The sequence below is a fragment of the Phragmites australis genome, chromosome 14 (genome assembly GCF_958298935.1).
Source record: "Phragmites australis chromosome 14, lpPhrAust1.1, whole genome shotgun sequence".
Classification (NCBI taxonomy): Eukaryota; Viridiplantae; Streptophyta; class Magnoliopsida; order Poales; family Poaceae; genus Phragmites; species Phragmites australis.
Window position 1 is genome coordinate 18,358,279 of NC_084934.1, and position 14,924 is coordinate 18,373,202.

The 14,924-nt window shown below is 44.6% G+C and overlaps 1 protein-coding gene across 1 annotated transcript; it reads left to right on the plus strand.

The window, feature by feature from the left end:
• Positions 1-9,562: 9,562 nt before the first annotated feature.
• Positions 9,563-11,224, plus strand: LOC133890021 (myricetin 3-O-rhamnoside 1,2-glucosyltransferase UGT709G2-like). The gene has a single exon (XM_062330452.1). The coding sequence runs from the start codon at positions 9,605-9,607 to the stop codon at positions 11,075-11,077; it is 1,473 nt and encodes a 490-aa protein (XP_062186436.1). The 5' UTR covers positions 9,563-9,604; the 3' UTR covers positions 11,078-11,224.
• Positions 11,225-14,924: the final 3,700 nt, after the last annotated feature.

Genomic DNA, 14,924 nt, shown 5'->3' on the forward strand with positions numbered 1-14,924 from the left:
ATCCGATCGGGTGATCGAAGGGCCGGAGGTGCGCCGGTCGGGGAGGGCTGGATGGCGGCGTCGATCAAGGAGTTTTAGCAGGTTTTCAGAGTCAACGAACCACCGATTTCTAGTGTTTGAGTTAAAGTACCATTTTCAAACGGGGCGAAAATTGAATAAGCAAATATAGACTTTGCTAAACATTGCTCAGTCATGAGTCATGACCCTTTGCCACGATACCATCAAGCATTTGCCGGTCTACCCCTTCAAAAGGACTCGCCAACACTACTGTAGGAATATGTGACATCCTAAGAGGAAATGAATTAAGATACTTAAAAATTAATGATTTTAAAAACTTCACAAGATAAATTTATCTTAATTTATATCTAATATAATTTAGGTTTATCTAGTGTCTCTATTCTATTGCTCAAGAGAATTGGAACTTGCTCTAGTAAGGTAAATTACAAGTATATAAGTACGAAATAGTAAATAAGATAGAGAGACAAACTCGGTATAATTGATTTTTATCCTGTAGTAGCGGTACCACACAAGCCACCCCAAGTCTACGTTAGAGATTCACAAAGGATATGCTTCCGATCGCTAAGTCTCTTCCGATCATAACTCTTGAGATACCAAGTCACCAAGATAAAGCCTCAAGCACGATTAGCCACCAAGTCGCCAAGACGAGATCTCACCATTAATATCTCTTCTAGTCACTTGTAAGTCATCTTAACTTTAGAGCTTTAGTCACAAAGACAAGGGCATCCGCATCCTCGTATAATCTTTTTATCGCCGCTCCACACCAAGTTGTAGTGTTAACAAGTTACCAGCGAGTCACAAAAACTCCAAGGTACCGGCGTACCTCTCGTACACGGTTGGATCACTCCTTGATCCACTCTCTAAGTTGCAGCACCTAGCAACACTTCTCTTTTGGCCTATAAGCACTAATCACTTTCTAATCTTATACTTAATCATCTAAGATGAACACTTTAAGAACTTGGATGGCTTGGATGTCTTTTTAGGTGTGTATAGAGCTTCTTCTAGATTCCAACACCTTCAAATGATCGAGTGTGTGAGTATTTAAAGCCTCAAACCTGCTAACTAGCCGTTCGTAACACCCTACTTTCTAAGATTTTATAACTTTTTAAAATTTTCCAACTTTAGTGAGTAGCTTCACTAGTAGAGCAGTTTAAAATCTATTTTCATAAATAACCAAGCAACCTAAGTTATTATTTCTTGTGCATTGCATGCTGAGTTTTGCTAGGAGTCAAGTAAATGTATTAGAGTTCTTTTCCTTTTTCTTCTCTTTTGTGTTTGAAGTGAAAAAGGTTTTGAAAATGTTAAAGATCTTAATGGTTGGAATTCAAAATTCTTGAATTCATCCATTCCATCATTGATCATACATGATTCTTCTTTAGTTCAATTCAAATCTTATCAAATTCTTGTTTAAATCAAATATCTCCTCTTTCTTAAATTCTACCAAAATCCAAATTCAAATTCCTTATCTACTCCCATTCTTGTTCAACCTCATCTTTTGGTTTCTGTCGAATTCACTCCAAGCTCAATTCAAATTCAAACCCTATTCAAAATTTTCTGCAAAAGTTTCTTTTTTAAAACCCTAGATATGCCTAAAGTGCCTTTGGACCCAATCCTACCCTAGATATTCTTGGGCTGCACCAAATTTAGCACATCCCACACATTACTCGGGTCAACTGCAACACCATTTTCAGACAATATATGTCCCAAAAAAGTTACCTCCTTAAACCAGAACTCGCACTTGCTGAACTTGTCATATAGTTGGTGATCTCGAAGGCAGCCAAGAACAATACAGAGGTGATCTGCATGATGTTCCTCAGTATTAGAGTATATAAGAATGTCGTCGATGAAAACCACGACAAACTTGACAAGTTCCTCCATGAACAGTGTTCATCAAGTACATGAAGAACACCGGGGCATTCGTCAAGCCAAAGGACATGACAGTAAACTCATAAAGAGCATAACGAGTCGAGAAAGTCATCTTTGTAATATCCTCCGGTCGGACATTGATTTGATGATAACCCAGTCTCAAGTCAATCTTCGAGAAAACTCGGGCGTCGATCAACTAATCTAATAGAATCGATCCTGGGAAGTGGATACTTATTCTTGATAGTGACCTCATTCAGCATGCGGTAATCAACACACATCCGCAGGGTACTATCCTTCTTCTTCGCAAAGAGTGCCGAGCATCCCCAAGGTGAGGGAGGATCTTGAACGAATAAACCCCTTCTCTAGCAACTCCTTCAACTGCTTCTTCAGTTCCACCAATTCATTTGACGACATCTTATAAGACCTCTTCAAAATCGGGGCCATTCCAGGCAGAAGATCAATCGGGAATTCCACCGCTTGGTCGGGTGGCATCCCAGGCAACTCATCTGGAAAAACGTCAGGAAATTCACACACCACTGGGATATTCATGAGATCCGTGGTGGTGATGACCTTAAGGGCATAAAGATAAGGATCGACGTCTTTAAGCTTCAAAAGAGCTCCGGTGCTGGATAAACCATTAAGGGTGATAGTCCGTTAAGCACAATCCAAGACTGCCTTGTTCTTGGTGAGCTAATTCATTCCCAATATGATTTCTATCCCTTTGTAGTCCATCACTAACAAATTCGCACCAAAGAATGTGTCATTAATAACAATCGATGCTCTCGGCATGCACTAATTAATAAGAATCTTAGCTCCGGGTGCATCTATGAGATAAGGTGTAGGGTTGACGCTAACTTTCAGCATGTGCTGCTGTGTATAACTCATCGCTATGAAACAATGAGAAGCCCCAGAATAAAAAAGAACAATTGTAGGAGTGATGACAGAATTAAAACTCATACTCAACGTACCCATCAGTACGTTGTCACCCTCGTGAACTCCTTCAGCGGTGGTGTGGCGTGCTCGGCCACGCTTGGGGACGTATGTAGATTGGGAGGCTTGAGGAGTGGATTGAGCGGGTGGTGGACTTGGAGCAATCGCTGCATTTCCCAGCTTCGGGTATTGGCAATCACGTGCATAATAGCCGACACGGCCACAATTATAGCACGGGCCGTCGGAGCCACCGGTCACACTCCCCTGCAAAATTGTGGGTCTTGTAGGCTATCCTTGAGGGAGGGAGAAGGACGGACACCACACCATCCACATCGACCATGGAGCAATTGAGGCCGACATTTGAAACGATGGAGGTTGACTCTCAGTGCGGGCACGTTGGGAGCTCCCGCCATGGAAGGCGACGAAACCCTCTTGCACTTCTTCTCTTCTTGGTGGTTCTTTAACTTGAACTCCACCGTAAGAGAGGTTCTCACAAGCTTGTTGAAATCGGTGAACTTATGCACCGATAGCCAGTCTTGCATCTTAGAGTTGAGGTCGTTCACAAAGCGGTATAGTTTTCGCTCATCAGTGTTGACCTCATCTTGATCATACTGTGCAAGGTGGTTAAACACCTGCACATACTCCATCAATATTCTGCCCCCTTACGTGAGGTCCATAAACTCCCACCTTTTTATCTCTATGAGGCCCTTAGGGATGTGGAAATCGCAGAATGCCTAGCGGAACTCCGCCCAAGAACCCAGTGATTGGCAAGGTGCATGGCCAAGAAGTTGGACTACCACGCGCCCGTCGCACCCTAAAGTTGATGGGCGGCGAAGAGCGCCTTTTCGTGGTCCTCACATTGAAGCAAAGTGAGCTTCTACTCGATAGTCTGGAGCCAGTGGTTGGCATCTAGAGGATCCTCAGACCGCGTGAAGGTGGGCGACTGAGTCCTAAGGAAGTCCACGAAGTCATCTCGGCTCCCGGCTCCACCTCCTCCATGAGGGGCCATGTTGCGCACGAGAGCCTCGAGAAGAGCTGTCTGCGCTTGACAGTTTTTCTCTATCTGCATGAGCACATCCGCCGTACTCGGTGGTGGAGGCAGTGGAGGGTTGTTCTCATTCGAACCCTCGGGAAGGTCTCGACGGGTTCTCATCCAGTTGTACCGATAAGACAAAGAGGGAGAAGTCAAATTATGACATAGCCTAAAAGCATTCTCCAGCTAATATTTGCTTATACCCGTAACGCCACATATATGGAAGGATGCATGCACATGAGTAATGAGGAAAAATGAATGCATGCTCGATTCCTATCTATCGTTTCTTTCTCAAGCGTGCCTCTCCGCAACAAACATCAAGATCATAGGTATTTGCATATATATCTCAATTGCTAATCATCACCCTTTGCACGAGAGAGAATAAGAAGCACGAAGGGTGCTTATGCATCATGTTGTACAAGCGACAACCCATACGTTGTTGCCAACGTATTCACTTCTCGTACCGTCACCTTACGGGACATCTCATGTAAACGCCACATGAGTAGACAATCATATCTACCATTGTATGGTGAATGTTCATACGTTATTGCCAACATATTCACTTTCCGTACCATCACCGTACGGAACATATCGGGCCCCTACCTCGCACCGATTGAGCCCTCGATATTCTCCATCATCAGGAGGTGTTCCTTACCTTCGACATCGATGCAATACAATCATAAATACGTCATAATGCAAAATAATAACTCGAACGCCACTCATAACAATGCTTTACACTTAGGGGCACAAACATAGCAAGTTCGTACATATTAACATGAAGAGGCACAAAAGAAACTTTATTGGGTTGCTTAGTGAAGTTGACACACTTTACTAAACACTCTTAGGACGTTGTTTAGGCTACTTAATTAAACCAGGCCATGATACCATGCTGTGGGGGAACCGTCCAAATAATATTCTAATTAATCACTAGGAGGATCATTATTCATAATCACCACATTGATGATTAATCATAATATCATCCCGGTAGTCCCAGCACATGTTTTGTGCGCAAGGTCGGAACACATGCCTTTATAACATATGGCATCACCACATAGCTTAAAAAGAGCAAGTAATGAACATTATATTACAAGTTCTTAAGCACTACCAGGTTATTACAAATTACAGCAAAAGAGAGATAGGAGGAGACTAAAACATGTTCAACTCCTAACAAACAAAAGAAACTACGCAGCGGAAGCTAAAGCTATAAACAACAAAAGGAGGATGGAGCCATATGCCCTTCGGCTCCATCACAAAAGCACACTAACTGAGTAGGATGCACTACTCAGGCACGCCACCACACTCGGCAGGTGTGAAGTAGCCAAACACTGCTTCCTCCTCACCTGCATAACCTGTAAAGCAGCTGAATATGAAGGTACTCGCAAGATTTAATCCATATAGGTCACATATACATAGACCGACTCCAAAGATCATGTATTGAACCATTAGCAAGGAAAAATATCACAAGGTTAAGTACATTAATATGCGTAAGTAACCTAGACATATGTGTGAGCACCTAAACTTAACTAACAACAATACTATTATACCCTGCAATGACCAACTACACATAAATGTAACTGGAACCATCATAAACATGTATGTAACACGAACCATCTTCCCCATGACTAACATATCCAACCACAAACCACAAATCGTGACTCTACGATGGTGCGCATGGATAAAAGACATGCTCATGACCGAGAGCGCGACAGTTTGAACTGTTTTTACACCCTGCAGGGGGATACTCCTTTACCCACACGACATGAGGACCATTCGGCTTGCACGACCACACAGGTCCATACAAGGGGGTACTCATGACAACCTTTCCCAGTAAGTCCCAACCATTTGATACATGCATCGCTCGGCGCGGAGGTATCAAGAACTACTACCAAAGCAAACTAGACACTTCTACAAGCCCACCAGCTCACACCGTCAATGTTCAGGCCCAAAAGATCATAGCTACAGGGGTATTCGGCTTACCTTACCATTAGATTAGCATGTGGTGAGTACGGTAAGTGATAAAGCCAAGGGAGACCAACGGTCGATGCTTAAACGATGCAATACGGTCTACGGTATCTGGGCTCCCTCCCCGAACTACCCTGGGAACCTCCTTCAGGGAAGATGATACCCCTAACACCGCCCACATCTTGTCTCATTCTCACATCTCAACCGTCTCAACAACATAATCAATAGTGTGAAACATTAAGTAAGCCCTAAGCTCACAAACAATGGCATCACCGTCGCTCGACTTCTACCGAGGATGAGGATAATCAACAATTCAAGGTAGAGGATATGCAATACAACATAGGTTCTACCCATTTTGCCCAACATTGACTCGCTACTCATGCAAACATTCATAAGCATAATTTATCAAATTTTGACTTCATTCAACTCAATACAAGGGTTCAGTATGCTTAGATGCTTGCCTTGTTGCTCTGCCAGCTACCTGATGCTACCCGCACAGAATTAATAGAAGTGGGTTGCCTCGGTGTCGCCCTCGCTCACCTAAACTGTCAGATCGACGCTCTCTAAAAGAAACACGAGTGCAATGCATAAATAAATGAACAATGCAAAAAGGATGTATAAAATGCATGCTCAAGTAATAGTGGAGCGCCGAGACTCAAAAACATCTGCAAAGACCTCTAAGGGACTAAGGCTTCAAAGCATGAAACCCCGGATAAGCCAACTTAAAGTGCACCAAGCCTTCAGTGGCTGGCGGTAAGACCGGCTCTGGGGTGGCGGTCAGACCGGCGACCAGCGGAGAGTTTTGGGGGCTGGTGCTCGATCCGACGTTGATCTGGCGGTTAGACCGCCCACCAATGGTTAGACCAGCCCTAGCGGTGGTCTAACCCCTGTATAGACCCCTCACTTCAGACCTTCCGGTCCCAACTGGCGATCAGATCGGCCCTAGCGGCGGTCAGACTGCCAGGCCTTGCTGGCAGCACCCTTGTGGGGTTGCCAGCGAGAGCTCCGGCAAGACTCTCAACCACGAAGGGTACCTAAATGCTATATGGGACTAGTATAGTGTTTCTAAAGTGACTTGGACTACCTTCACCGAGCTAAACTCAAAATGCCCAATGGATTGGACCTAGGCTAGGTTGAGTTTTGGGCCTAAACGACACGGGGGATCAAATCGAGCTCGAAAAAAACAACAAAAACAGTAGGGGAAGCCTCACCTTAGTGCATTGAAGCTTTCTAGTGGATGAGTTTGCTTCGGAAAGGCTTCGATTTGCGAATCAGTTCCTGGGGTGGTGGTGGAGCTTGTGGTGAACGGCAGGTCTCCGGCAAGGGAGAAGAGGGGAGACACTTGGAGAAGTCCTTCGAGAGCTCGTGAGAGTCCCCTCCTCCGATCTTCGGCCCTCGAACGCGATAACAACGGAATCCCTCTCCCTTCTAGTGTTGGGTGGAGAGACTGAGAGAGAGAGAGAGCAAATGAGAGAGTGAGAGAGGCAATCGACCACCTTAAGTTGAGCCTTTGTGTGCTGGTGGTCAGACCGCGTAGGGCGTTGGTCAGACCGCAGTAAGCACACGTGGCAAGCCCACGTGGTTGCCATCTGACGGTCAGACCACATGTGATCCTGGTCAGACCAAGAGAGGGGTTTTATGCTGAATCTTTCTAAGTATTCCCTTTTGTCCTTCCCTTTCTTCTCCAAAGGATCTAAGGCTTTTCTAAAAAGCTCTAAACCATCTCTAGAGTGTTTGAAACACCTTCGAACTAAACTTGTCGAACCATTACGTAACAACACAGGTGATAACACATGCAATAATGGTTAAACGATGCTTAATTACGGCTTATCATTTTTTGGGACGTGACAAACATTCCTTCATCGTCGAACCTTCCGATATGTTGATCTTCAACTCTCTTGAAAAAAAATCAATATTCTATTAATTGCTCCGGTGCTCTTACACTTCTAACACCAGACCATCCGGTGAGGTGATCTTCACCCTCCGTTAAAAATACTCCGGTGTGTTCACCGGGGCATCACTGGATATTTCAGTAAGTGCAACTTTACTGAACTCCACTGAAAGAATACTCTAGCATTGCCAAAGCTTTTATCACCGGACCATCCGGTGAGTTCAACAGTCTCTGGACAAAAATGCTCCAGTGAGTACAAACTCCTCTGCACCGGACTATCCGGTGAGAACAATTTCTCTGAGACTTCTCCAATTCAATCAAACTATTTCTCAGCTGCGATGATTTCTTCATATATTGCATCTATGATATCTATTAATATATATTTTTAACAAACATGTTAGTCCTAATGACTATATTATCATTAATCACTAAAATCACAACTATAACCTTATAGGATCAGCTGCAAATTAAATTCAAAATTGATAGAGAATGTCAACAGGCTTGTTTGTAAATTTATTCTCGATGGCCATACATTCTTAGTTCAGTTGGAATCCAGTCTGAAACAAGTGGAGAGAAAAACAGAATAGTTCGTCCTAGTTCTCTTGTCCTGCAGTCCCCGGCCAGCAGCTAGCGCTTGCTTCAACTGCGCCACCGGTGGAATCTTTATCCTGCATTGCATCGCCACCAGTGGAACATGCCCCTCTTTGTCATTGCAGTAGATACTTTCTTCTCCCTGAAAGGACAAGCAGATCGAACAACCGAGTCAGCATCAGCATCAGCATACAATACAACACCATGCCACCATCATCCTGAAAACTTTGCTAACTAACCTTTTTTTTTCTTTTAACAACGGCCTGTTGTTTGTAGTGATTTTTTCTATATTTGAGCCTATGAAGAAACTATTTTTAAAGCTCCCATTGCTAAAACTATCTCCAGTTTTGACAGATTCGGTCCGCGCCTAGGACATTGTGCGGAGGGTGAATATGCCCATGCCAAATGGTCCAGCCGATTTTTGTGAGAATCACGCCTAGGGTGCTAAAACTATTTTTGGAAATAGTTTATTTGAAGGGTCTATTTTTGGAAATATTTTGTTGGGGCAAATTTCTTTAGGACCTCAACCAAACAGCTCCTCAATCAGCAGTGACGAGGTGACATGATCGAGAGGCTCATAAGAGGGAGAGTGGTAGAAAAAATGAGATCTTTCATCTAGACAGAAGAGAGATCCTTTCCTTCCTTTCTATAGGAATTGACTGTTGTTGCTAAGTCACCTTCCGATGGACTTGAGTCATCCCTTTACCAATTCTCTATGTATGGCTCAGTTGCGTCCGATTGATCAATCCCTAGCCACTGATTACATGCATGAGTTCTTTGATTCACTACTGACTTTTTCTGTGGAGCCAAGTTCCCCGACTAAGACTACTTGAAAAGAAAGTGCCCTGGAACAACCGATCTCACGACGATGAGTCACCCACATACTTAACATAAAATGTAAATAGAAGAATCAAGCTCAACTAAAAATCAGGCTAGGCTTGCAAGCCCGCCTTCCCTAATAAGAAAGAAAACAAGAACTGTTATAGCCTTGGCCATAAGCTGAGAACTCTTTCTGACTAAAGAAAAAAAGGAAGCAAAGCTATATTTCGATCCAAGCCCTAGGTTTGCCTCACGTCCAGAAACCGATAGTACAAGGGTCGGTGAAGAGGACCCTAAGACCTATAGGAATGAGATTCTAAGGAGGATTGAGAAGGCAAGACGATATCAAAGGATTCTCTTCATCATGGCTTATATAAGCTCTTCAAGCCAAGTGACCTGCATCACTTGGCTCGCCCGCTTGCCTAATTGCCTTAAATGGACGATATCGCCGCGCCGAGCTGCTGGTGCAGGGTGCGCTGGAGAGGGACACGGGCATGGCAGGGGAGGCGCACGTGCTGGTGTTCCCGCTCCCGGCGCAGGGCCACCTCAACTGCATGCTCCACTTCGCCACGGGGCTCCTCGGCGCCGGCCTCCACGTCACGTTCCTCCACACCGACCACAACCTCCACCGCCTCGGCCGCGCCGCGTCCGAGGCGGCGACCGCCTCGCCGCGCCTCCGGTTCCTGTCCGTGCCCGACGGCCTCCCCGACGACGACCGCCGCTCGGTGGACAGCCTCGCGGAGCTCATGGAGTCCATGCGAACGAGGGCCAGCGTCGCATACCGTGCTCTGCTCTCCTCGCTGTGCGCGGGGCGCGCCGCTGACGGCTTCCCGCCGGTGAGGTGTGTCGTAGCCGACGGCATACTGCCGTTCGCCGTCGATATCCCCGAGGAGCTCGGCGTCCCGGCGATTGCGTTCCGCACGGTGAGCGCGAGCGCCGTCCTGGCGTACCTGTCCGTGCCCAGGCTCGTCGAGCTCGGTGAGCTCCCGTTCCCTGAAGGCGGCGAGCTCGACGAGCCAGTGCGCGGCGTTCCGGGGATGGAGAGCTTCCTGCGGCGCCGAGACCTGCCGATTCAGTGCCGTCACTTCACCAAGACCCATGACGACCCCGTGCTGCAGACGGTGGTCGCGGGCACCGTGCATAGCCGCAAGGCACGGGCGCTCTTGTTCAACACGGCCATGTCCCTAGAGCGGTCAGCCCTCGCACAAATCAAGCCGCACATGCGCGACGTATTCGCCATTGGACCACTCCACGCGATATCCCCTGCGCCGGCAGTCGCCACCAGTCTCTGGCGCGAGGACGACGGCTGCATGGCGTGGCTCGATGGCCAGGCGGACCGGTCCGTCGTGTACGTGAGCTTGGGGAGCCTCGCCGTCTTCTCAAAAGAGCAGTTCAAGGAGTTCTTGTCCGGTCTTGTCGCCACCGGTTTCCCCTTCCTCTGGGTGCTCCGGCCAGACATGGTCGGGGCGAGCCAGGAGGCGGCCCTCCAAGACGCCATCAACGCCGTCGGGAATAACAAGGCAAGCGTCGTGCCATGGGTGCCGCAGCGAGACGTGTTGCGACACCGTGCGGTGGGGTGCTTCTTGACGCACAACGGGTGGAACTCGACGCTGGAGGGCATCGTCGAGGGCATGCCGATGGTGTGCTGGCCGTTCTTCGCCGATCAGCAGATCAACAGCCGGTTAGTGGGTGCTGTATGGAGGACAGGGCTGGATATGAAGGACGTGTGCGACAGAGCTGTAGTGGAGAGGATGGTGAGGGAGGCCATGGAGTCCGCTGAGATCAGGGGGTCAGCACAGGCTCTAGCGCAACAGGTGAAGCGGGACATCACGGAAGGAGGGTCGTCGGCGACGGAGTTCAAGCGGCTCGTCAAGTTCATCAAGGACCTCAGCATGTCGAGCGCAAGGCCCGGTCTCAGTAACGATGAATCACTACGTGAAAAAAACCTTAAAAGTGACGAGTCATAATTATTATGGGTAACGGATGTTGCATCCGTCATCTCGAATGTATCACTGATGATTAGTCATAAGTGACGAATAAGAATTTGTCACCAATAAGATTATTAGTGATAGGTCAAAATTTAACCCGTCACTTATTAAAGTCATAAGTGACGGGTCACAACTGTAACTCGTCACTTATCACTGATTTACGTTTTTCTTTTTTTCATCTGAGCCATCCCAACGCATGCCTAAATCGAACCTACCATCTCCCCTCGCGCGCATGTGTTACCACCTCAGCTATTGTGTGTTTGTGATAGACAAAAGATATTTTATCATTTTACCTTCTTTACCGAAGGTCATAAGTGATGGGTCATAACCGTGATCCGTCACTTAGGAAGGTTATATGTGACAGATCGTAATTTTGACCCGGCACTAATAACTGATTTTTTATTTTAAATATAAAATTTGTATTAATATTTACATATAAAATATGTATTAATATTTACATATAAAATTTGATAGGTGACTAGTTATAATTTACCTATAAAATTGTATTAATATTTTATGAATTTCGGAATATCTCATACAAATGATCGCAATTTGATATGTGTCCCAGAGTGCCTCCGGTAAAACGGGCATAACTTTTGCATACAAACTCCGATTCCAAATTTTTTTTACTCTACGGATATCTAAAAAAAAAGTTACATCTGTTTCTCCCTCATTTTGTCAGGTTCGACGAATTTTTTGAGGCCAAAAACTGCTTGGAAGATTGAGTTCTCGCCTCTGAAAGTTTCTGCATCGTTTTCAAAACACGCGTTTGTGTCCATAGCTGCCACCCCTTACATCAAACTTGAGCAGAAATTATATATATATTCTATTCTAATGCTGCTAAGGTGATAAAAAATAAGAAAAAAGAAAAAAATATAAATATTAGTAAACAAAGTATCTATAACTATTATTATTAGTGATGGGTTATAACATGATCTGTAAGTAATATCAGCTTATAAATGATGGGCCACAATTTAACCTATCACTTATGAGTGCCTAAGATGACCTGTGACTTATTACTTACAGGTCACCTTAGGCCAGTCATAAATAACGGGTCACGATTTGACCTATCACTTGTCATAAGTGACAGGTCACCTTAGGCCAGTCATAAGTGACAGATCGAATTGTGACTCGTCACTTATTACTTGTCATCAATGATGAGTCACCTTGCATCACTCGTAAGTGACATGTCAAGTTGTGACCCATCACTAATTTTATAGCTTCTTTATCTGTTTTTCACGTAGTGAATAGAGACTATCAGACTAAGGTAGTGTTTAGTTGTTGGTACGATTGATGATTTTGTATGGGATGATTTAGCTGGATGAGTTGATTCTAGATAGATTGGTATATGTTTGATGTTTGGTTAGTTGTATAAGATGATATATATTTTTGTTTGGTTGGTTGTATGAAATGAGACAACTTGGTACAAGGTTTTGTTTAATTGCCTGAATAAGTTGATATGGATAGGCTGTATAGAATGATAAAAAATGCATATAAATAGAGTATTACAAATAAACTAAATTTTCACCATATAAATCAGGATTGAGAATAATTTAAGAAATTAGTCCATCGTATAAGAAGAATATTAGTGATTTTTTTTTCAGAATTTTAGGAATTTATTTAAGGTCCTAACAATTATTAGAAGTTATAAAAATAATATTTTTTGAAAGATTTTAGTTTAAATTTTATGTAGGGTTTTTAGGTAAATCTAATTCAAATAAGTTGCACATGGATTATAGAATATGTAAAAAAAATTAGAATTTTTGGAGCAATGGAAGATAGATTTTTAAAGCAACAGATACCCTTTTCTAGTCATGTTCATGGCAGGATCTCCATCCTGTGCGGCCGATTTTGGTGCACCGCACCGCGTTAAGAGAAATATATCTAGAATCTGTATCGATCAGTCCTGAATAGGGTCGTTCGGTTGAAGGATCCAAACACCGGAATGAGCTGATATTGGGGACAGCCTGGTTTTTAACATTCAGGATCCAAACACTGCCTAACAAGCGGAGCATGCATCGTACCATGCAAAAGGCCTAAGCATTCAAGAGATGCAACGTAACAATAACAGCCTAGCTATCTTCCACTCTGTTTCTTCTTCAGGTCTCTGATGCTCAGTTGGACTTTGAATCGACGTTGCTATTTGCGAGAATACAGTACTAAAATTATCTTAATCTTTTTTATAGGCTATCTTACCGTAATCATATTTTAATATATAAAAACAACAGGCAGTGTTCATGGCACCGCAATGATCCTTCCATCAATCAAGAAAAGCTACCATCGCTCAGGGTCACGGAGGAGGTGGATCGAAGCGATTGCAGGTGCAAAGCTAACATATCTGTATGTCAAACTTGTCATAGATGGCAAAGGTTGCATCCTTTACGGCGGCAAAGTCCGGATGGAGGCGTTCGCAATCACATAAAGGACATGGTTGAGGGCGTGTCCATGGTGTGTTGGCCCTTCGTCGACCAGCATATCAGCAGCCGGTTCGTGGGCGCCGTGTGGGGGAATGGGCTGGACATGAAGGACGTGTGCGACAGAGCTGTCGTGGAGAGAATGGTGAGGGAGGCGATGGCCTCAGACGTGATCCAGGGGCCGGCCGGCGCAGGCGCTCGCGCGGCAGGTGAGACGGGACATCGCCGATGGGTGAGCGTCGGCGACGGAGTTCCAGCGGCTCGTCAGGTTCATCAAGGAGCTCAGCGCGCCGCCGCCGAAAACAGGATCCGGATTCCGGACTCCAAGTATGCAACAATGTATGCAGAGATGTAATCCAACAGTAGTAGCTTGGCTATCTCCTATTATTCTGTTTTATTCTGGAACTGTTGACGTTACTATGCCACTGTGGCATTTGTACGTCTGCTCTTAGCTTTGACGTTGTTCACAAACAACTTTTTTCATTCGTTGGCAATAATTATAAATTCCTTGCAGCTTATCTCCCACGGGCATGATTGATGGGATCATTATGCAATGACGATTACAAATAGCACTACTAGCGGTCAAAAAGTTAACCAGAGAGTTAACTGGGGAAGATGGTAAGGATGGTTAATTTGGCCCATGTTTAGTTTCAATAATAGAGTTTTTTTTACCATTCTTGAAGAGGTGCCCTGATTCACTATTACAGAAATGATTTGGCGGAGCGCCTGTATACATATGATTTATGTGAAGTCATCTGTGCAAATATTAGTACAGACGGCTCTAAACACGAATCGTCTGTGATAATGACAAGACCCCACGGGAAGGGGTGAGACGTTTTTAGTATAGATGGTTCCTATTTGGAACCATCTGTATTACTATTACAGACGGCTAGTATTTAGAGCCGACTGTAATAAAACCAGTATCACATATAGCTTCATACACGAGCCGTCTAAGAAAATAGCCGGGGGACGTAGGACACTTTAGTACAGGCAGCTTCAAATATGGAACCATCTGTACTATTAGAATAGTACATCATCCCCTACCTTTGGATCGAACTAGAAAGTGGCGTCCGAACAGTTCAACACAGTACGCAGCTTTTGATGGGAGAGTGCAATTTTGACCAAAAAATATGTTAGATTTCAGTAAAAACATAAAGATTCTTTGGTATTTGTTACTCCAAGATAAGCATTATGTTCTATCTTGGTATAGATGGTCTAGATTTTGGTTTGGAGAGCTAGCTAGATCTAAATCTAGATTTTTTTTTCCATAATGACATAGTTTTATTCTATTCATTAGATGATGTAGATTTGTGTTCTAATCTAGTTTTGAGAGATCAACTATATCTACATCTAGACTTGGATTTTTTTCATGATGATCTAGAATATATATTAGTTGTTCTAGGTATATATGA